Raw genomic sequence first — 25,033 nt, forward strand, 5'->3', positions numbered from 1 at the left:
GGCCCCATCTTTGTGCGTTGTGGTGGAGCAATTGGGACATACACCGCACATCCAAAAACTCTAAGATGGGAAATGTTTGGCTCTTGACCAAATGTCAATTGTAATGGGGAGAATTCATGATAATTGGTTGGCCTTATGCGCACAAGTGTTGCTGCATGCAAAATAGCATGCCCCCACATAGACACAGATAACTTTGTTCTCATTAGTAATGGTATAGCTATCAATTGCAGACGTTTAATCAATGATTCTGCTAGACCGTTTTGAGTGTGAACATGCGCAACTGGATGTTCAACAGTTATACCAGTAGACATACAATAATCATTAAATGCCTGAGATGTAAACTCACCAGCATTATCTAGACGGATTGTCTTTATTGTATAGTCTGGAAATTGTGCTTTCAATCTTATTATTTGAGCCAGCAATCTCGCAAAAGCCATGTTGCGAGTTGATAATAAACACACATGTGACCATCTTGTAGAAGCATCTATCAAGACCATATAATATTTAAAGGGTCCACATGCAGGTTGAATTGGTCCACATATATCACCCTGTATACGTTCCAGAAACGCAGGGGATTCAATTCCAACCTTAACTGTTGATGGTTTAATGATCAACTTTCCTTGAGAACAAGCAGCACAAGAGAATTCCTTTGATTGAAGGATATTTGGGCTCTTTAAGGTGTGTCCATGTGAATTCTCAATGATTTTGCGCATCATATTAAATCCAGGATGGCCCAACCGGTCATGCCAAATGATAAAATCATTAAAATTAGTAAACCTTTTGTTTACTACGGCATGTGATTCAACTGTACTTATACTTGTATAGTACAACCCAGAAGAAAATACAGGTAATTTTTCATGCACAATTTTCTTCTCAACATTAATTGTAGTAATGTAAAGGTATTCAACCTTTCCTTCATTAGCCGTCTCAACATGATAGCCATTTTGGCGAATAACTTTGAAACTTAATAAGTTTCTTTGAGACTTACTACAATATAATGCATTATCAATGCTTAATATTGTCCCTCCAGGTAGTAATAAGGTCGCTCTTCCAGAGCCCTCAATTAATTTTGTACTACCTGATATTGTGTTGACATATGCCATTTTCATAACCAAATTAGAAAAATATTTCTTTTCTTTTAATATTGTATGCGTTGTAGCACTATCAAGAAAGCATACATCTCCATTACTCATCTTGAATCCAACTGACAACTGGGGATTTCTATTAATTTTCATTAAAATAAAATACATCAAAAGAAGGAAGAAACAAAATTAACAACGGAAATTTAAATACTTCAACATAAATAACATGATAATTAAAAATACATAAGTAAAATATTAACAGACTTCATTCCCCAGCTAAAAGATCAAAATCAGTTTCGATCTCCAAAGAAGTCATCAACTTCCATATGAGTAATGTCACCAAGGCCATCAAAAACATCATCCTTTAAAGCCAAATTTGCTTCAATATCCTTATCATATTTTTGAGATGTTCTCGGCTTATCATCATCTTTAAGAGTCATATGTGACTCAGCTCGAGCATTGGAAGAGGAAGCACCACTTTTATTTCCTTTCTTTTTAAAGGAATTTTGATAGAGCCTTACAAAATGTTCATGTGTGCGACATTCATTCTTCCAATGGCCTTTCATGCCACAACGACGACAATTACTTTTTGAGGGGTTATTTTGAGAACTCATGTTGTTCTCCCTTTTATTATGACCACCACTTTGACGATTAGTGTATCGTCTTTTATCTTTGCCACGTCCCCGTGCATTATTATAGCCCCGATGATCATCTCTTTTTACTTCAGATTGATCACGTGCTTCCACCACATTTGCCTCCGGTAATGGAGCAGCTCCAGTGGGACGAGCTTCATGATTTTTCATTAAAAGAGCATTATGTTGCTCAGCCACCAAAAGACATGAAATTAGTTCAGAATATTTCTGAAAACCCTTTTCACGATATTGTTGCTGTAATATCACATTTGAGGCATGGAAAGTAGTAAGTGTCTTTTCCAACATGTCCTCATCTTTTATAGTCTCCCCACATAATTTTAACTGGGAGGTTATCCTGAATACAACAGAGTTGTATTCAATTACGGTCTTAAAATCTTGAAACCGTAAATGCATCCACTCATAACGGGCTCTTGGCAACACTGTTGCCTTTAGGTGGTCATATCTCCCCTTTAAGTCAGTCCACAACTCAAGTGGATCTTTTACCGTCAAATATTCAATTTTCAGGCCCTCATCAAGATGATGACGAAGGAAAATCATAGCTTTCGCCTTATCTTGACTCGATGCTTCATTTCCCTGAGTAATAGTGGCATCAAGACCTTTAGCAGCCAAGTGAATCTCAGCATCGAGTACCCATGAAAGATAATTCTTTCCAGAAATATCTAATGGCACAAACTCAAGTTTGGATAAATTCGACATAATGAAATTATGAGATAATATGTGAATCAAATAAAAATATTTATATAATACCTTTGCAAGTAGCAACTTCGTGCTGATAACGTGTTGTAAAGAAAGCTCAGAATATAAGATGAAAAAGACAAGAAGTATAAGATAGAGGAGATAATTTTCTTATTCAAGTATGTATTACAAAAGGTGAATGATATCTCTATTTATAGAGTTGAGATATCACCCCAAAAGCCCCCATGATAAATGTCCAATTAGTAGGTACATAGTTATCCAAATGATTCTTATCACCTTGGGAACATGTATACATGAATACAATTAAGTCTTGAGTAAATCTAAAGGACAATCCACACAATTCAATGGATTTATAATAAAATCATATTTTTAGGAGATAAATAATGAAACATAATTTCTTACTTAAGAAAATTATTTTTAAAAAATGTTTCATTCCCTTAGAAAAGTGTGGAAAACTAAAGGTTATTTTATTTTTTTTCTTATACTTCTTCCTTGTTTTTTTAAAAAAAAATTAAAAATATATATAGGGTTAAGTAATATGTATGGATATTTTTTTAATTAATACGCTCAAAAAATATGAGGCCCCAAGAGATGATTTAGTGGCCTAGTAATTAATACAATCTCATTGACATGACTTTCAATTTAAAATGAAGAAAATAATTATTAATTTTAAATAATCATCATTTCACACTTCAAATAACCAAAAACAAACATACACTTAATTTTACAAATTATAAAATTTTCATGTTGAGAAAAAAAATATAACTTCATAAAAGTTTAAATTAATATCCAAATTTACATTTGAAATCAACAAGCAATGACTGATATTTTGAAAAACTAATTTTGATTTTAAACTTATTTTTTTAACATTAAAAAACACAATTATTATTGTGTTATAAAGTACACAATTCAATGTTCTCATTTATTTACTAAAAATATAACAAATACCCAATTTATTATCTGACAAATTCTGACAGTATTTATTTTTCTTGATTGGAAGCCGCTATTTACGAAGGAGCACTGTTGCAATATTTTCTTTTGGCTTTTACGGCTTTTTTTTTTTTTTAATTTAATTGTTATCCGATTTCTCATTTAGTATTCAATATTTATATTAATATTCGAAAGAATAAGTTTCATTTTCATATTTGAAATTATAATTCAAGATTCGTAATTATATTTTAAAATAGAAGTAACCCTATGATTATTCCACATAATGATAATTGATAGCTTTTACGACTTTCAGCGTAAAAAAATATTTATCATCTGTTCACTTTTATTTATTATGTTATATTTTTTGAAAGTTATTTTGATTAATTTTTTAAGTTTAATTAGATTGCATTTATTTTGATATTTTAAACAAAAAAATTATATATTCAAAAACCACATTGAAAAGTATTATAAATTACAGTATTTTATATATCAACATGATAAAAAAATAAATCTTAAATGTTAATCAAATTTTTAATAGTTTTATTCTAAAAAAATAATTATAACAAATAAAAGTGAACAAAGAGAGTAACAATTAACGTCTCTTGCTCCATATTCACCTAAATTTAGTGTTTTAGATATTTTAATTCACCTTATAATTTCAAGTTAAATTTTATGTGTAACAACCTGTTAGTCGGTTTGAGCAGTAGAACTATTTGTGATAAAACTGACTGGGTCGACGGATCACGCGACGGACCGTCATGGTCGCGACGGACCGTCATGGTCACGACGGACCGTGATGGACTCAGTCGTCCCATACTTGTGTAATTTCTTCTGCTGCTCTCCTCACTATCCTCGACGACAGGTAGGACGAACCGTCATAGGCACGACGGTCCGCCGAGCGTCTTCGTTCCAAAATACTTCAACTCTGAAATCTGGGTACTGGGATCGACTTTCTGAACTTCACGACGGAACTGCAGGATGGACCGTCGTAGATACGACAGACCGTTACAAGTCGCGTAACCTTACTACTGAAATTTAGCTCTCTGAACTTTGTGACGGACCTGCAGGACGGACCGTCATAGATACGACGGACCGTCTCACGCTGCGTAACCCCACCCTGGGTCGGATTTCGGCTAAAATTTAAATGGGTGTTTTGGACTATTCATGATTATAATTATGAAATCAGTGGGGTAAATTTAATAATTTACTTACTTGGGGGTTAAAGAAGATAATAAGGAAATAAATAGTGGGTTACTTTTATCATAATGGATTATATGATAATTAGGGTAAAAGAAAAAGAATCTGGAGAAGAAAAATAAAAAGAACAGAGAGAGGGAGAACGAGCGAGAAAGAAAGAACGGAGAGGACAGCAAAGGCATTGGGGAAGTAACTTGCTTGATCACGATTCTTCGGTGGAGGTAGGTTATGGTTTAATTTCTATGTGAAAGATAAACTCTAAATAGCGATTGATATGTATTGGGTGGTATTGTAAAGTCTCCTATATGCTTGATTGTGTGTTTGTATATTGTGATTGTGTAATGGAGGTGGATTAGAATGATGAGGTTGTTGAACCTTTAAACTTAAATCCTCTCTATTAAGATGATGCCTTAACATAAGGAAAACTTGATGAAATAAATTAATGAGATAAATGGATCGGAGTGTCAGGTTCCGACACATATTAGGGGATCGGAGTGTCACGTTCCGACACATATTAGGGGATCGGAGTGTCGCGTTCCGACACATATTAGGGGATCGAAGTGTCGCGTTCCGACACATATTAGGGGATCGGAGTGTCGCGTTTCGACACATATTAGGGGATCGGAATGTCACGTTCGGACACATATTAGGGGATCAGAGTGTCACGTTCCGACACATATTAGGGGATCGGAGTGTCACATTCCGACACATATTAGGGGATCGGAGTGTCACGTTCCGACACATATTAGGGGATTGGAGTGTCACGTTCCGACCCATATTAGGGGATCGGAGTGTCACGTTCCGACACATATTAGGGGATCGGAGTGTCACGTTGCGATACTTATTAGGGGATCGGAGTGTCACGTTTCGACACATATTAGGGGATCGGAGTGTCGCGTTCCGACACATATTAGGGGATCGGAGTGTCGCGTTCCGACACATATTAGGGAATCGGAGTGTCACATTCCGACACATATTAGGGGATCGGAGTGTCACGTTCCGACCCATATTAGGGGATTGGAGTGTCACGTTCCGACACATATTAGGGGATTGGAGTGTCGTGTTCCGACACGATAATAATAAAGAAAAGGAATCTTGAATTAGGTTAATATGCTCGAATTTGAAGAACCTATTTCCCAAAATGAGTATGGTGTGGAGACTTGAGTCCTCATAGGTGTGCTTGGTGTTGTTGCCAATGGTTCTTGTACTTGTTGATTGTCACCTGTTAAGTATTGTGGTTGATTTTATATTATTGTTCAATGTATATTGGTTTCTATTTTGAGTTGGCCGATGATACCTACTCAGTACGTGTTCCTTGTACTGACCCCTACTTGTATTTTCTTTTTCGTGTTGTTTTGTGGAGTGCAGCAAGTGAACCATCGACTTCGACTCGTCCTCAGATCTAGCCAGTCTTCAGCACATCAGGATTCAGGGTGAGCTATTATTCCTAGCTCGTGCTGGATTCTCTCCTTCACGTCTTGATGTCTTGAAGTTCGGACATGGACCATTTCTTTTACTTATTTTAGCTTCTTAGATACTCTTAGATTTAGAAATTTGAGGATAGATGTTCTTGATGTGATGACTTCCAGAATTTGGGATTAATAGCTACTGAACTTTAGAAGTTATTTAATTGGTTACATTTATAAGTTTTGGATCTTCCGCATTATATTTTGCTATTCATAGTTGAACTATTGATAAATGTTGAGGTTTAGATTTGTTAGTTCACTCACCTAAAAGGATAAGTGTGGGTGCCACTCGCGGCCCGTTTTGGATCATGACATTATGCAATATTTTTTTACTTTATAAAATTTATTTTTATCAAAAATTCTAAATTTCAATAAGCTATATGTGATTTTGTTATGGCAAAACATGTGAAGAATATAAGTGAAAAAATCATGGGCTACTAAAGGCCACAACAGGAATTATATTTAAATCGAAATCACATCCTCATGTTCTGACCAAATATATACTATATGATTTTTCATCGTATTTTTAGTGTGACGTAGATAATGAAATTTTGTAAGACTTTATTAAATATATTTATTTTAATTGAAATTTTATAAGGTGTCTAATTTTAATTTAAATTCTTTAAGGTTATTTAATCTTAAATCCTAGTTCAATATTTCTATATAAAAGGTACTATATTCTTTTGAAAAGATATTTCAAAATTTCATAAAGAGATTTAGAAGATCTCGAATATTCCGTAAATTCATGAAATATTCATATAAAAAGATCAAATCTAAATCATTTTAATTTGGGAAATACGCCACTAACAACCATTAAATCATGAATAAATATTAAGAGAGTAGAACCAAGATATCAATAAAATTGTACCTGCAATATTTATCACTAAAATATTCATGTTCCTTCAAATTTTATTTGTGAGGTTAATTTATTTTCCATATATTTAATATTTGTTGCAAACAAAGTGTAATATATATAATACAATATAAAATTATCTTATATTTGATTAAAAGACATCAAACCATTACAAAATTATTTATCTCAATATTAATATCTTATTTAATATTTTGGTGAAATAACTAACCTAGAAATAATTTATTTTGAAATAACTTATTTCTCATAAAATAACCTCCTTAAAAGCTTAAGCCATAAACAAAATTTTATTATTATTTGTATTATATATTTATGAAAATATAAATAAAATAAAAAGAATTGAAAATACAAAGGAAGTGTGGAAGTAGAAGTAAAGGGGCATATATTGGGTTGTTTAATTCTCCTACTTCTTCCCAAACTCTTTTTGAGCTAATTCTAAGCCCAAGTTAGGAGCTAGATTCATAACAAAAACATAAAGGGTTGCATACATTTACGAACAAATGACAGAAATGACATACTTTTAAGATAAAATTACTATTTGTCCCTTATAAGTTAATAATTACAAAATCTTTTAAATTGGTACGATAATATAAGTGCTGATACATTAACCGTTAAGTAAGATACATTACATTTTATACATGATACACTAATATGATGTACATTTAAACATGATACACTAATATGATGCGCGAGATACATTAATCTGATGCACGAGATAAATTAATCTGATGCACGAGATACATTAATCTGATACACTGATACATTAATCTGATGCATGAAAATGAGAGATCTTCTGGGGATTTGTAAAACTAATAGGGGATAATGGTGATAAGAGAACTTAAATGTGAGATTTCTTCATTTTTCCTACATTTATTATTAGAATAGGACCATCATTAGTTAGTACAATAATCTTGAGTAACATGAAGATATGAATTGAACTAGAGATAATTAGTTGTGGTATATATGGACAGAGTATTTTAGTCGAGATATAGTAATTGAAACCACAAGTGATTCCAAGCTTATCCTTGACATACATATCAAAGCATAACATAAAGAAACTAGGCAAAAATTGAAATACATAGCTGAATAAAAAAGTTTAAAAAAATTCATGAGATTATATTTCTACGGTCTAAAATAAGCCTTTACTAGTTCAATTGTAAACATTAGTGCGCCGAAACATGACCCCTGACTACCTCAAAACCAAAAACAACATGAAGGAAAGTCTAGTGACCGAAATTAATGGATTCCTTAAATAAGGAAGCCTAGAGTTAAACATAAGCACAAGATCTTTAAAATTGAACTCTCTGTTTAAACACCTTTTAATTTATTCAAATATTCAAAGTTATTTTAATTTTAAACACTTCAAATAAATCAATCCAAACAAACTTTGTAACATTGTATTGTAATATTGTGCGATCCAAACAGAGAAAGTTTATTTTATGAAAAAACATAAAAAAAAAAACTTCATAAAATCAATAAACCATGACTAGTGGTGCTCAACATTAGATTCAGAAATTTTTGGTCCTTTGAGTAGTTCACCAAAAAGTTCCGTTGGATCATAATATACCTCTACATCCTCTGCTCTTAGTGATTCATCAACCTGTCAACATTTAGAAAATAATTTATTTAAATTCATAATTATATATATAAAGAGAGAGAAAAACAAAAGTCAAATGTTCAAGATTAATCATTTTCAAAATCAATTTTATTGATTTTTGAATTTTTAAAATCAAATAAAAAATAATCGTCGATTTGGTTTGATTTGAATTTTTTAGTTTTTTTTTGTTTGAAAGTAAAAGTTTGTAGATGGCATACACATCACAAACATCTAGTACACGAAAAATCTACAAGAAAGTTATTATGAATTTAATTAAACTATACTAAAATTATTATTATACGAACAAAGTGATTTAGTTAATCAATACTAAAGTCATTATACTCGAAAATTTAAGTATTGCACTTGAAAAAATGATAAAAATAAAAATTTTAAGTTAATTAAAATTTAACAGTATATTTATATTTTATTGTGAATAATATATAAGTAATTATAAAATTTATACATATATTATTTCTCAATTCATTTTGATTATTTTTGTGTTCTTCTTATTAATAAAATCAAACAGTATCATTTTTAAAGTGGATTTCCTAGCAAAACAAGTTTAGTGATATTTTTTATTTTGTAAAGTAATAAATGAAATAAAATTAATAGTAGCAATATATTTAGTGTAATCCACAAAATAAATTGAAAAGAGTGATGTGTATGCCGTTTTAATTTACCTTATAAATTGTCAAAAACAAAAGGAAAAAATGGTAAATATTATGCAGATACCCTCCATCATACTTTTGAGATATTGATGCCCCTTATGCCCAAAAAGTAGAACATATATACTTTTTATACTAACGGACATACACATGTCGTAATCTTTATCCAATGACCTGACATTTATTAAATATCATATCGACGAATAAGATTGTGCCACGTGTTTTTATTTAGTCTGCCGTTAGAGTGAATGACGTATATGTTCTAGTTCTTGAACGACAGAAGTACCAATATCCCAAAAATATGATAGAGGATATATCTGCATATTATTTTACGATAGTGTAAAAGTATGTAAGAGGAATAGAGAGAGACCTTCAATATACCAAGGCCATAGAATTGGACCATGTTGCCAGTAGGGGCATGTCCTTTAAATGGACCTTCAAAGAAACCCCAATGTCTGAATTTGTATGTAATAATTGGTGGCCCTGTGTATACACTGATCACTTCCCAAGCAAATCCTCTTGGAAAAGCTGATCTAAAAGCATTGTGGGATGATTCAAATGTCTCTTCATCTGCTTTGTAATATTTGAATTCATTTGGCATTGAACTCTTCAATAGCGCATTGTAGCTTCCCACTTTCAACGTCTCTTCCGCGGACAATCCGTCTCTTCCTGTCCCATCTCATCGCAAAACATAAAGTAAAATTGATATAAATAAAGAAAAAAAAAAGATATTTTTGTAAAAAATAATTCATTTGTGTGTTTAATATGTAAACAAAATACTATATTATTTTAAGAATATAGATACTATAGAACATGATGATCATAGTGGGGTTATAATGGGCCTATATGTATCACTACCTACTACATATATGATTAAAGATATATGTGGTGATGTGAAGGCATTTCATTGAGGGAAAAAGAATGTTATCAGTACACTCTTTTATTTAATGAAGAAATGATTATACTATTCAATTCAATATGATTGAATAATTTTAAAATTATCCCCATATATAAATTTGAATAAATTTGTATAAAAAAGTATTGATTGATATTACCAATATGAAATTAGTTTGAGCGGAGAATTTTCTTTGCTTATTTGCACTTTTGAATGAGAGTCTCGACGTGGCGGTATACACCTAGCTCCATAGCTGGGCTAGTCACTGGCTAGAGGGCGACCGACCTATCGGACCGGAAGCAGCCGAGAATGTGAATTTTTGGTTTCATTTTATTTGTTATATTTTTTCTTTTACGTTTGCTAAAAGAAATATTAAATAAAAGAACAATTTAGCTAAATTATGGGTAAAATTTATCCGCACCGAAGGTGTGTTTGGTATGAAAGAAAATATTTTTTCAATTTTCTCATGTTTGATTTGGTCAAATATTTTGAAAAATGTTTTTCAAATTAACTTATTTTCCTCAAATTTAAGATAAACTTTTTTCAAAACTTTCTTCCAACCCCAACCCCATCCTACCAGACCCCCAAACCACCCTCCTACCTGCCTCCCACCCATCCACCCCTACCAGCCCCCCTATCTCTAAAAAACTTAAGTTTATTTTAAAAAAAATATTTTTAACTTCAAAATTTATTTTTTTCACCCATCGTTGATCCCCCTACCACCCCCATCCAATAAAAAATAATTAAAGTTAGTTTTTTAAAAATATTTTCAAACTTTTAAAATTCATTTTTAAACTACCCCGTGCTCTCCGACCCCCCACCCACTCACCCCTACTACCCCAGTCCCCCCTACAACCCAAAAAGAAATTGAATTTGTTCTTAAAACATATTTTAAACTTCAAATTTTATTTTTTCATCCCTACCCTAGATTCCCCCCACCCTACAACTATCCCTTACTAGCCCCCCACCCACAAAGAAAAAGAATTTTAAGTTTGTTTCTAAAAACTAATTTCAACTTCAAAAATTATTTTATACTTTAGTAAAAAATAAAAGATATTTCTCAAAAACATTTTATTCAAAAATCAAACACTAAATATTTTTCAAAAAATATTTTCTACTCACAAATTAAACAAGAGAAAATAAATCAAATATCTACTTGTTTCCTATAAAACATTTTCCTTCATACCAAACACACCCCGAATGTTTACACCAAGTCAATACATACATGACATGTGTTTAAATTTATAATTTATTTTACTTCATTAAATCTCATAATAATGAAAATTACATTTAAACAGATAAATTTCTGGCCTAGATTATTTATTCTGTTGCTGAATAGAATAGTATTTTGCAAGTCTTACCATTTACGAAGAGCTTGAATTTTTGAGGATTAATTGTCCTAAAGTCTTTTACTCTAGTCTTATGTGAAAGTTCCATTTCCCATGATTTTATAGCATTTTGTACTGTTTCTTCAAGAGATCCTTCTGGCCAAACCTGATTTCAAAATCATAAAACAAAACAAAACAAATTGTATTTACATGAAAGATGATAAATACTACTACTTTAATTACATAAATACACTTCTTATTATTTTTTTTCATAATCTCTAATATAATAATTAGCTTTTAATGCTATAAAATTTATACTAAAATTTTTGTATTTAAAAATTATGTAAAAAAAAAATATTACCCCCTTCAATTTATCTTATTTCTCCTACTTCTTAATCCAAGATTGATTGTCATTTTTAAAAAATTAAGAAATAATTAATTATGAGATTTCATTTTTATCCTTAATTGAAAAAAATAAGGAGATGAATTGAAACAAAACAAAAACAAATTGGGATCAATAAATAAGGATTATTTGACACAAGATGTAAAATAGTCTGGATGGACTATAAATCACAATATTTAACAATTCAAAATAATAATAAGGCATATAAAAGATTATTAGTAATTAAGTAAATATTTATTTAACTTTTGAAATCTAAAAAATATCACGTAAATTAGGACGAAAGAAATACATATGCACAAACCTTAGTCCTTCCTTCTTCAAAGAGTTTATTAACACTTCCATAACTTGGAGCATCACCATGTCTCCATTGGATGGTTCCTTCAGCAGCAGCTTGATCTTCATGCAAGAATAGCCTATACTTATCACTTGTAATTTTAATTTTTTCCTTCTCACTAGCCATATTTCTAAGTTTTTAATACTTTTTTCTCTCTAAAAGTTTATTTTTTTTTGTGAATTCCACTTTGTGTGGCTATGCCTTTTTTATAGATGAAATTGTAGATGGATGATTATCTTAACTAATTAATGTATATGAAAGCATTATATAAGCTCACGTGGACAAGTTACTATTTATAATAATATAAGATTTATGATATTCACGTTGACACATATATTTTTAACATATATACTATTAAATAATGTAGTGAGGTAAAAGGTAATGCGCAAAATATAAATTGTTATAACAATTTCGATCAAAATTCGAATATATTTCAGACTCTTTTCCTCATTAATAAATTTTGGGTACATGTTTTGAAACTTTGAAAGCATTTGAATGACTTACAGAGTAATTAATAGATGTGAAATAATAAAACTATCATTTTTATTTATTTATTTATAATATGTCAAATTAAATCTGAACAAGTGAAGATGGTAGGATAAAGCATTTGTACTAGTAAATAGGGGGAGGAAGTATATGACAAATAATTGAATGAGAAGTTCTTAAGCTTTGACCATAAAATCTTCAAAGAAACTTGAATAATTTATCTTTAAATTATTAAATATGTGTGATCACAAAATTTAAAAATCTAATCTTAAAAAGATTCTCAAGTTTCCTTCAATTTTTTAAGAGAAATTCCATTTCTTCATAGAACTTTCAAAAAAAAATAAAAAAAAAAATGAAATGCATCTCCAATCATTACTCTTTTTAATACATTATACTTCGGTGTCTTTATCTTTCAATATCAAATTAAATAATTGACAAACTTTGAAATATTTTTACTTACAAAAACATTTAAAAATATGGGCAAAATGGAAAATTTTAATTACTTATATCTTGATTTTATAAAATTAATAAATAAAAATCTTATCTTTAAAAATATTTTTTCAACGATTAAAATATCATTATTTTTGTGGTAGAAAATAAAAACCTTTCTACAAAAGAGATAGAAAAAGAGAAAATTTGGTTTATACCTTTAATGTATGGAGTAGGATTGAATGAAAATTTTGATACTCCCTCTGTATTATAAAGAATATTTAATTTGACTTGACACAAATTTAAAAATATAAAAAAAATTTAAATCTTATAATCGTAAATTAAAATTATGTCAAATGTACAAATTATCCTATGATCGGACTTAAAACATGTCATTTAAAAAAATTGAAATTAAAATATTATAAAAAAAATCATTCTTTTTTAAACAAATTTAAAACGAAAAAGTTTTTTTTAAAAATAAAAATAAAAATTGGAGTAATATTTAATGATGGGGTCAAATTGTAGTAAGCTGGTGTTTGCACGTTTCACTAGTCATCAAACTTTTATTGCAGAATTTAAGAAAACCTTAAATGAATACAAATAAATGCATTCATATGAATTACATAAAAACAAAATAATACTTACCTAACATACATAATAATAAAAAAAAAACGGCCTATATGATTACAATAAATGCATTCATATGAATTATGATAATAGAAAAAAAAGTTTCAATCTCTATCAACTCAGCATCAGCAAAAAAGGTTTTTTTTCCTGTATCGATTTAATATGATCTAAAATAAATTATAGATATGTATATGTAGATACAAATTTATCGACACCTGCTCCTACTAGCCTATGATACAACAAGATATGTTTATTGTTTTCCTAAGCTTTTGGAGAAATTATCATAAAAAAAAAACAGATGAATAACATTACCAGAGAATTTTCTGCATTACATAAACAGACCACCAGAACGAGATTCAACTATTGGGTCAATTCCATGGCGGCTTTCATCAACAAGAGCTAAAGTTAACATTTCTGTGCAGAATTGATCATCTGGTTTGAACCACAACGCCTGTTTAGGAAATGGAACAGACTCAATATCGATTTAATCAGACCAAATAGCGGTATTTACACATTTGAAATGGAAACACACCTTGTGATAGTATGTAATAGCTGATGTGTAATTGTTCTGCATAATTGCAACAACAACATATCAAAGCCAAGTTTGTTACTTCGGACATCATATAATCTGAGATTTATTACCTGGAGATGATAAGTGTATGCAAGACCAGCGTAAGTACTTAGACTTCTTGTAGACAATGCAAGGGCTCTCTCATAATATGCGATTGCCTCGTTGTACCTCCTGAAAGAAAGTTTTGCTTAATGTTAATGTTTACAAACTTACTTTCAAAGGTGAATCCGAGATTTAAATTGTTGGGTTAGCACTTAACTCATTCTACTTTTGAAGTTATGGGTTCAAAGGGTAATTAATATGCATTAAAAGTTTATTTATTGCATATATCTATCTATCAATGTTTGGTGCCTCAGGGAAAATTTGATGTCCCTAATATTAATTCCCTAAAGAATGACCATTGGCCATATAATCAGTAACCTAAGGACTAAAAAGTTCTCCCAAGAGATTCAAAGCATCTTCCGTATATTAACTCCATTTCATGTAATTTTTCTAAGAAAAGAAAGAACTAATCACACAGCTGGTAAAGCTGTTCAGCTTTCTCCGGCTGGTAAACTCATTATCACACTAACCGAAATAAATATGTGAAAAATCTTCTTATCATTTAAAGAACTTTTTGAAATACGAACCTCATCGAAGAATACTACGATAGTAAAACCTGAGGACATGTAACCTTGTTATCTATGTTATTTTTTGGGATCTAATGAGAACGAAAACAAATGGTCACCAAACTACAACTTGTATGTCACAAAACTAATATTAGCATAAGACACTTACTTTAATTTTCTGAGGGCATGAGCAAGATTGATTACTGTTGATTCCCACATCTCACTTAAGGAAGATGGAATGTGAGACAATGTTTTCTCAAACCACCGCACTGCTTTCTTATACCTGAAAGAGAGAAAATTAAATAAAGTTTTGGTAAAACGGATAAGAATATAACAAGAGAAAGATCAACAGAATTTTTCGTACTAAGGGACAAGATACTCGAGTATGGTAGGTTGAACAAGACTTCAGAACAATATACCCATAATTTTCAAAATGCTAAGTGGTTGAGATTAACACAGAAAATACATGTTTTATCACTTTTAGAGGATAAATGAGAGAAATGTTAACGCAACTAAATCATAAATGTCGCAAATTCACAAGAGTAGAGACCCTTACTCCTTCATATGATAAGCAACAACTCCAAGTTCATTATATACAAGTGGATCTGAGGGGCATATTGACTTTGCCTGCATAAAAAACTAGAGGGGAACATTATCAGCACTATTATTCGGGGAACTCCAGACAATATCAATAGACTTCAGGATATGAACAACCAGCATGAACACACATACTTGTGCAGACTCAGAGAAGAGAATATTTTTTCTCAGAACCTAACATAACCAAGTGTTGAACATAGGAAACCACAGACAATGTATAATCACCTGCTCAGCCAGTTTAAAGCTGTGAGTACGCATATATTCCATTCCAATGTACAAAGTAGGCAAATGGTACCTGGAAAAAACAAAATTAAGGATTCAACCTGTCAAGGAAAATATACACCCTTATAAGTTATAAGAGGGACTGCAAGATAGGAAGTTACTCTAGTGGGCCAAAGTACAAAACTTATATCCATAACAAAAAATCCGCCTTTCTTTTGTGTTTGTTCCTTCTTTTAGTTGAGTTGAGTTCAATTCATTTAAGAACTCAATCCTTGTTGTTGACTATTTCCGTCCCATTTCATATTTTGAGACTTTGTAATTGGTTGGTATTATGTTTTGGGACCTGTTGATATAATTCAGGTTGAGATCCGCAGGGATCGGGGTGGTATCAGACAAATTTTGCAGCTTGCCAGTGACTGAAATCTGGTGCGAGCCATGATTGCGAAGGGGTACAGTGATCACCTTGAAGATTTGACCAGTCAAGGGGACATTTATTCTCTATGATCGCATAACTGTGGAATCCGGATGTAACAAATGTCGACCCTCCACAATTGCGACATAACTCCGCAATCAAGAAGGCTTAATAGGAGAGTTGACTTTAGTCAGCTACTCCTTGCGGTCACATGGATTTAGCCGGCACAACAAAGGTCTTTTTTTTGGCCTAGAAGTCTTATTGCATAGGATGGTTCAGTGTAGCAACTGAGGGTTGTGAAGACCCCATATATTGTTCTATTAGTCCTATCTGCATAGGTCCCACTATTCGTTCTAGTGATCCTATTCAAGAGGGTTCAGTGCAGATGTGCTTCATTTCGTGCTTGGCGGCTTGATATATCATACCTGCTATGGTTATGATATAATGTGTAATACCTTGTTTGCAACATGAATACTAATTTTGAAGATTTATTCCACGGGGTAAGACGAAGGAGCAGATCGATGATATTATTTGGCCCTTGTGTGGCTCACCAAATCACTTACAGCTCTGAGCAAATTCCTCTACTAGTTCTACCAAGGGACATCACGGATCTTCATTTGAGACAGTGTTCTAGATTTTCCGGAAGCGAGCCCACCATAGTTTGTCTAACATCCTACACTGACATGTGGCTTGAAATAATTCTTATATAGAGGACTAGTCAACCAGTAGTTTTAGGGGCATTTTTAGGCAAAAAATAACGTTGAGGGCATTGATGGTCCAGTAGGGAGGAGGAGGGTATTTTTTAGCCAAACTCAATAGGTTAAGAGGAATTTTTGGCCGTTTTTCGTTCAACTTGGTATGGATGAAAGAATTAGCACAAATAAAAGTTCAATTCTATCAGAAAAATTGAAAATACTAGGTCTGTCACAGCTAGAAGACAAAATTATCGAGCAAAAATAGGATTTACCCAGGAAATAGTCTAGCAGCAGTGCGGTAAGCTGACATTGCCTGGTCACCTTCTTCTTGAGCTGCATAAGCATTTCCATATCCTATCCAAGCTGAAGCAAACGTTCCATCTAAGCTTGTTGCCTTACTGCCAAATATAAAAAATCAGAATACAAAATAAGACCCTCAACAACTGAATGTGGATGAATTATTCGTAAGCTACATTAGAATATCCAAAGAACCAGAAATATGAGATAGCACTTAGCTCTCAAAGCTACACGATTGCTAAGATTATCCATTTTATCATGTAAAAGTAAATTGATAAGAATAATTATTTCAGGTATCATATCATTTAATATCTTCAATGGAAGGACCAGTCTTAACTTCCGTGACGGAGCAGTAAAGTAGAAAAACACTACCCAAAGGATACATTCTATCTGACATGGGAAATCAGAGATCACAAAAATCGTAGAAGAATTTCATATGATCCAGTCACACTTTTGATAGAAATTCACTTTTAATATCACTATCCACCACTCAGATTCTTACATAGATAGACCTCTTTTTTATCCTCAAAAAATATGCTACTAAAGAAAATGGAAAACTACCAAGATGGTACAGGATACAAAAGACTAGAACTATAGTCACATGTACCTATAGTGTTGCATAAGACAGAGGGCAGAAAAACAAATTCCATATTCCGAACCTTGAAGAGAATGTTTGGCCAGAAGTATTGTTGTGAAACAAAGTTGTTCCACGAGAGAGAAAGATGGGTAGAACTACAAACCCTCTTCTTCATGACATGATGACATAGATAATTTTACCTAAAATAGCGGCGTGCTTGGTCATATTTCTTGATACAATAGTAGTAGCAACCAACTGCAAACCATGACAGAGCCCTGAATAAACAACATGGTCTAGTGAGGCAATCGTATAATGGTAGTTTTCAACCACAGATAATGGACATAGAAAAGGAATAAAACACATCATCAATCCAAACAAATTGAAGACCATCTCTCCAAGTCCACCCTAATTTATCCATCAATAGGCTAGAGTCTATATTTTTAAAATGATGCAAAACATAAATTCAATGCCACACTACATACATTTAAGACTTTGAATTGTCATCTACTAAACTGACACCTACCTATGGAGATTCCTCTGTGCTAGTTAGTTATCTACTCAACTGACAACGGTACTTTTGCCTGTGGAAGAGAGCAGTATTCCATGGAATATAGACCTATATGCAAGCTGGCTCGAAAACCACCTTCTAGAAAAGAGACCGGAAAAATGGTTGACATGAAAGTCAAAACTTGACTCCATTATTCAATTCACAGCATGCTTAATTTTGAATAGTTTGCTAATCTTTCAAATTATTTTTCCTATATTTTCTTTTGATTCCACAAACTGACTTGTTAATAATGGCATACTGGAAAATAGATGATCTCAATTTGGTATACCTTTTGCTGTAAATGAAACAATATATGCAGTTATTATCATTTTAAAGATTTGCATTAGTCCTTATACAACTATCGTCTATCTCTGGCAAAGTTAGCACCAAATTATTGTAAATCCACTCTTTAATGGGAAGTAAACCTATTCTCATCAATGCTTAAGCTGAAGATACTTTTCAAAATGTAAATCATTTGGGTGAAGTATTAGCACTTAATTGGTGTATTTTTCTAGGCAAAGTCGTAATAAAGAAAGAGTGCTCCCTATGAAAATGCTGGGTTTGCTGTTTCCACATCTACTGGAATAGATAATAAAGTTGGGTGTGAGTACTAGAATAGGCAAGTTTTTGAACTAGGGTATATCATGCTGTCATTATTTGGTTTTCCTTTTTCTATTCCTAAACTATCAGAATAGCAAAATTTGTTTGAAATCCCAACTCGATCCCCCACCCTCTCTCTTGTAGTCTTGTTTGTTGCCATGTCTATCGAAATGAATGATCAAGGTAACATATAGGTTAAATGTCAGCAAGAAAAGAGATTTTTGCATGAATAATCACTCTTAACTCTATTGACCTTGAAAAGAACTCAACTCCCAGCAAAAGGCTATGAGTAGAATCACATTTTTCTTGATTAATAAGAATTTTTCATACTTTAGGTTTATTCAGAAAAGAAAATCTTCATGCAATAGTTATGCCTTGTGAACGAATATGCAGCAATATATTTTTCAAAACTCAAGCCCTGCCCACTCACTTTTGAGGATAATCCTTCACTAAATTGCAAGCCATAAGATACAGCTCATTGGAATGTCCCAACTCCATTGCTGCTGCTAAGTGCACCAGGGTACACTTGAGGTGGAACGGATCCTTTTCAAGCAATCTGTATTTTATCATGTACCAAAGTATAAGAGGAAAAGAAAACAGTTGCCAAATTTCATGTAGTGATGTAAAGTAGGTACCAAAATACATGTGATCAGTATACAATAAGATCTAGCAAAAGAATAAAAAGACATAATTTCCTTTCTGGTGGGTTACCAACTTACTCAGATGTTAGTTCAAAGCATTTCTGATATTCACCGCATTGATGATAATACTCAGCTTTGCAGGCTAAAAGATCAGAGTTGGATTTAAGCGTACACAAAACAGATTTGTCCGAAAGCTTTGTATTAGGTCCACTCTGTTCCAGCTCTCTAAATTTAGCTTCCACCACATTTTCTTTATCATACTGAGAAGCACAGGAAAAGGAAAAAATTATTCCATTGAGGAGTAAATGGATGAGCAAAACATAAAACTAAAATTTTTCTACGCAAATAATAGAACACTTCAACATTTCTGTAAAAATTCAAGTACAGCTTCTGTCTAGTTATCAATATAAAGTACCAAATTCAATATTCTATTTTTCAACTGGGTGAAACTTAAAAGTTAAGTGTTTATGATCCATAAAGAAGATCAAATGGAATAAAATGTAGTCTTATAAGAAGTGATTACCTTCTTTATCAAACAAGAATAGAATGAAGAAAGCCACCCATCTTCAGGACCAAACTGCAAACATGAGAGCAGGGTTCTCTCTGAAATTCACTAGCAACTGGATTGGTCAATTTCTCATAATAATTCCTTTAACAAAGATAACATTAACACAATAATACTATCATCTAAAAGATTGGCAGTTTTCAATGATAGTATCAACAATAAATAGCATTAAAAAAGGTAAAAGCAGAAAAAATGCCAAAATTCAACAAGATTTTAAGTGCAAAACACAATTAAAGAGCAGGCCATGGTAAATAAAGGTGCAAAAGAAACAAATGAAAATTATAAATGTGATCTGAAAAAATTAACTATAGCACGAGTAATACTTATAGGACAAAGGAATTTGAGAAGCTACAGTTAAGTGCATATTTAACATTTCGATTGTTCCGAAAACTATTTAAAATTTCTGATTCTAATGCTAAGAGGGGGTTTGGTTTTCTAATATTGGCTCAGTGGCTACTTCCCTACTAAAATTCCAACTTTATATTTCTAATGACTCACATATTTATATAACATTTCTTTATCAATTAATATACCACTTTGCCAAGGAGGTTTACGAGTATTCTCCAGTTATATATGTTGTTTAGTTCTATTCCCTACAAGACCGAGCTTATAGGTGGTGAAGAGGATCCCTTAGTCTTGGGGCCTACATAGATACTGCCTAAGCAACACAAGCAGCCAACTGCCCCTGCACAGCTTCAGAGTTTGAGCACATTACGGGCCTTTAACAGCACTGAACAGCTATAGAATGTTTGGTTAAAAGAAAGAGAATGTTCATTACTTATAAAAACACACACCAAGGACTTTTAGAGTACAATAAACACGGTCTCCAAAAGTACTTGCATTGTTTTAAGACAGTTTGATTCTACAAATTAGCTTGTACTATTTCATAGTTCCAAGAAGATACACTTTAAACAGCAAAGGTTCTCACCTTCATCACAAGTGAGCATGTGATTCTCTATCAGACATTCCAATGCCTGAAAATGAGCATAGATAAATTTCATAAGATTGTCATGGAATTGAAAGCATGAAGGACCTATGATGCTTCTACGATAAGGAAAATGAATATAAGATAACTAAGTATCTTCCAGAGTTTTACCATATAAATCTGGCCTCTAATACAGTAATTGACAAGACTAATTCCTTAGCCATAACAAAGGAGGAGAAAAAACCAAGAGACATACTAACCAACCCCTAGATAAAGACTTCCATCAATTAAAGAAGAATGACTAGAATACCAAAACTTACATACCTCATAACACAAAGGATCAGCCTTGATAGCAGCTTTATACCTAAGAAAGTGTCACGGAGTTATAACAAGTCAGCTCCTTACGATGATAATATTTAACTGCTAGATCAATATTAAGAAGTAGGGAAAGACAGCTCAGCACATGATGGAATTGTAATTCCTTAACATCAGATTCAATGATATCTCTTGCAATACAGTTAACTTGAGACTGAATACATCTCTTTATCAGATAGGATCTTCAAGATTCATTTTCTAACCTAATTCTATGCACAAGAAAGCAAGGAATGAGAGGTAAGGAGATGAGATCACTGATGATCACAGATGCTGAACACAAGACAAAAGAAGAGGATAATTTGTTCCTACAGTTATATTAAGGGGAACCAATAATTTCTTCATTGTATTAACAAACAACAAATGAAGGAGCCAACGCGAGGGAAAGGATGGGGTCTGTAAACAAAAGGTTCATCCGTATGATAGGCTATAGTCAAAAGTTAATTACTTCAACACCAATTATTCTTTTCAGTTTAAGAAACTACCAGAAATCAGATGTAAGGAATTTAAATGCTCTAACTCACTTTTATCTTTTTTTTAGAAGAGAAAAGATGAGATAGAAGTGGTTTAGAGTATTTACCACTTTTATCTCAAGGAACCCAAATAACACTGTTAAACTTCTTCATTCTTTGCTTATTCGATTTTGCTAAGGCGTACTATGTTCGAATTAAATGTGGAAAGTCATTTTGCCTCACTTCCTATACTTTCTATCATTTCTTCTCCCTCATAACTAGTGTGAAAACATGATTACCAGCCAAACAGAAAACTATAGCACCGAGAAATCTCTCCCGTGACCCACAAGAAATTCAGACCAAATCTACAACAACATACCTTGTGAAATCACAAAAGTGGGATCTAGGAGGGTAGAGTGTATGCAGACCTTACCCCTACCTCGTGGAGGTACGGAGGTTGTTAAGACCAAATCTGTAATCCAAAATTATGTCTATGAACATCAGTGTCTTATATCCAAACTATCACTAACCATAGTCGAGCCTGTGCACGATTCTCCAACGCTTCATATGCCTTGCCCCTCAAAAAGCAGATTGCTGATAAAATCTGTCAAAGATTTACATAGAGCATTTTGAATCTGTGGGAAAGTCATGACTCATAACAGATTCTCCCGGAAATCCCCACTAGGTAAGGGATAATGGAGAAACTTACATTTATTTCACGATCTTCACCATCCTTGTCCAAGTACATGCTGTTGAACTCTCTTGTATCAGTAATATTACCATGTTCATCCACTTTAGCATCACCCAGCATTAGAAGGCATTGATCCCACTCCTTCAGTTCTTCCTAAAAATACAGAAATTATACAAGGAAATTTAAGCAAACTATTTTAGAACATAATAGTATCCAATTTGTTAAGCCTAATGTTTAGTCTGGTTAATTACTTGTATGTTAGTGTAGGGGTAAGTGCAAGATTATGATGACCTGTTCTTGAGATCACATATATAGAAGAAGAAGAAAATATGGATCCAACTAGCACTTATAGTTAATCCCAATTATTTAGGGATTGAGGCTTCAATCAAGGGACAGATACTACAGATTAAAACCTAACCATAATCATACTTAGGGATGTGACATGTTGATAACTGAAAGTGGAAAGACGGCAACCTACATTCAAATGGTAGCACCTTGCCCAAGTAGGCAGCCATGTAATCAATGGCAAAAAGTGAAAAGAAGCACAAATGTCTAACTTTAAGCACTACACACAAAGCACGGGATTCTAATTAACAAAAAAATTCAGAATATGTAGTAGTTCAAGAATAATAACTATAAACACAAATAACAATTATATAACTTATTTTCAAAATTACAATTAGGTGAAATATTTATTGTTTAGCCCTCTCTTTAAGACAGTTGGACTCTGAGACACACGCCTAACACCTTTGTGTTTGCACTGAAGCACTGCCCAAGCAAGGTGAAGCACTAAACCTGTTTGCAAGTAGTTTCATGGCTTATGAATGCGTCAAGCAGGCATTCAATGACAGTAGAAGATTAGTGGGACTTGTCAGGCTGGAAATACTATCACGTACTATGTGTTGAGTTAAATGTTTTGTGTTCTGCAGTGTTGCAACTGTAACACTTCAAGTTAGGGAAGACAAACAAAGAAGAATAGAACCAGAATCTGATCCACTTGTTCAGTTTATCTTTTTTATAAGAATTGCTACTTTTCTTTATATTCTCATTGAATGAAAACAATTTTACCGAGTTTCAAGAGTGTGGTAGCTCAATCCTAGATAAAGTGGTGAAGCTGTGAACTAATGGATTAGGTGAAAAGGGGAGGTGGGGATCACCTCTAACAAGTGTATGCTCTCTAGTGTAGATTTTTTATTCAAGTGTAGATCTTCACTGTCAACTTTCACCATATAAGGAAAATGACTGGTTTGATTCCACGGTGTGCTTCTTTCATCTCCTAATCAACATTTGGTGCACAGAAAGTAGAAAGAGGTTTGAGGTTATAGTATAGATAGGGGATGGAAGTCCAAAACATTACTTGGGATGGGAAAAAGTAGTTTACACTACAAAAAGACAGGGTTTATCAAGCCTTCACATTTTTGAGCAACCTCACTGATATATGATCAAACCATCTTAAATATATTAACAAGCATCTGGCAAATGATGTCAACCCCTGAAATTTAACACCTGAATCAAGTTCCAAGTATCTATGAAGTTTTACATAATAAGGTCCAACACACTGCTCGATAACAGCTTAAGATACACTGCTTTGTGTAGTATTTGTGTCCCATTTACTAGTGATAACTAAAGCAAAACCGTACTAGAGGCTGAACCTACTTTGCTGAATCACCACTTCTAATGTTAAAGCACAACAACTAGCCTGTATAACTCAATTTAACAGCTAAGGAGCACCACTAAACATGTTGAATCCCCAATAAAAAAAAATAAACAAGTACCAAAAACAGTTCTTTGGGTAGTTATTCCCCATTTTGCTACTAGAGCCTAAACCTACTTTTGTTAATCACCACTTAACATAAAATTACAATGCATAAGTAGCCTTTTTACTCAATTAACACATAAACATGAAGATCCCATATAACCTTATTCATAAAAGTGCAAAAAGACACAATCTTGTAACAAGATGGAAGCAATTAGACCTCAAAATGACCCGGATTATCTTGGAACAAATAAACAATCAACTATTCAATTATTTGTATAGTAAAAAGGGCATACAAGGCACTTGGCGGCGAGGTATCGGAAGCGGAGGTCACGAAGGACGATTTGAGAAGCATTAAGAAGGTGAAAAGCACGGCGATAGTGTCGACCAAGATACAAAGCTTGTGCTTGCATGTATATATCGGCTGGGTCAGAAGTAATTGCAGCTACTTTATCAGCAAAGAAGATAGCTGATGAATACAAATGTTTACTCACACAATCCCTCACAACACCTCTTAGCCTCTCAATTTCTTCTTCCCTCATTGTTTGTATACAAATTTCTCTTCGATTGTTCAACTTTGAATTCAAAATTGAGAGTTTTGGGGAAGAATTTGGGGGAGAAGAGAAGAGCGGGAGGCTATTGTTTGTGAAAAAATGGAGGCGGGTTTTTGACGGGTTTTTGAAAAACTAAAGGCAAAATTGTATCAACCTAGTTGTTCCATAAATATATTAATATTCGTTGATTTGATATAAGTTTAATGACAAAATTAGAATTTACCTATATACAAAGAGATAATTCATGTTTATATCTTGTCACAATTTGATTTCTTGAGATATTTACTACATT

At 32.6% G+C, this 25,033-nt stretch overlaps 3 protein-coding genes across 6 annotated transcripts; all 3 read right to left on the reverse strand.

Annotated features, from left to right (window-relative positions):
* Positions 1-1,372: 1,372 nt before the first annotated feature.
* On the reverse strand, positions 1,373-2,431 carry LOC101264598 (uncharacterized). Its single transcript, XM_004252070.2, has one exon. The coding sequence runs from the start codon at positions 2,429-2,431 to the stop codon at positions 1,373-1,375; it is 1,059 nt and encodes a 352-aa protein (XP_004252118.2).
* A 5,831-nt stretch (positions 2,432-8,262) lies between these two features.
* On the reverse strand, positions 8,263-12,374 carry LOC101261491 (pathogen-related protein-like). Of its 2 annotated transcripts, none has more exons than XM_004251850.5 (4): positions 12,085-12,374; positions 11,414-11,546; positions 9,528-9,826; positions 8,263-8,495 (listed from the first exon to the last, which is right to left on the reverse strand). In XM_004251850.5, the coding sequence occupies exons 1-4, from the start codon at positions 12,241-12,243 to the stop codon at positions 8,382-8,384; spliced, it is 705 nt and encodes a 234-aa protein (XP_004251898.1). In that variant the 5' UTR covers positions 12,244-12,374; the 3' UTR covers positions 8,263-8,381. The 2 variants fall into 2 exon arrangements, with proteins under 2 accessions (XP_004251898.1, XP_019067146.1); XM_019211601.3 differs by having other exon boundaries at positions 9,528-9,835; positions 12,085-12,351.
* A 1,404-nt stretch (positions 12,375-13,778) lies between these two features.
* On the reverse strand, positions 13,779-24,887 carry LOC101261990 (anaphase-promoting complex subunit 6). Of its 3 annotated transcripts, XM_069292308.1 has the most exons (17): positions 24,484-24,887; positions 22,450-22,584; positions 22,271-22,344; positions 21,241-21,280; positions 20,920-20,965; positions 19,950-20,029; positions 19,505-19,686; positions 19,216-19,341; positions 17,839-17,913; positions 17,037-17,162; positions 15,661-15,730; positions 15,395-15,477; positions 15,008-15,121; positions 14,302-14,401; positions 14,192-14,227; positions 13,972-14,110; positions 13,779-13,806 (listed from the first exon to the last, which is right to left on the reverse strand). In XM_069292308.1, the coding sequence occupies exons 1-16, from the start codon at positions 24,727-24,729 to the stop codon at positions 13,988-13,990; spliced, it is 1,656 nt and encodes a 551-aa protein (XP_069148409.1). In that variant the 5' UTR covers positions 24,730-24,887; the 3' UTR covers positions 13,779-13,806; positions 13,972-13,987. The 3 variants fall into 3 exon arrangements, with proteins under 3 accessions (XP_069148409.1, XP_010313919.1, XP_004251899.1); XM_010315617.4 differs by having other exon boundaries at positions 13,785-14,110; positions 15,395-15,465; XM_004251851.5 differs by having other exon boundaries at positions 13,785-14,110.
* Between the last annotated feature and the right edge of the window lie 146 nt (positions 24,888-25,033).

Source organism: Solanum lycopersicum, chromosome 12 (assembly GCF_036512215.1).
Source record: "Solanum lycopersicum chromosome 12, SLM_r2.1".
Lineage (NCBI taxonomy): Eukaryota > Viridiplantae > Streptophyta > Magnoliopsida > Solanales > Solanaceae > Solanum > Solanum lycopersicum.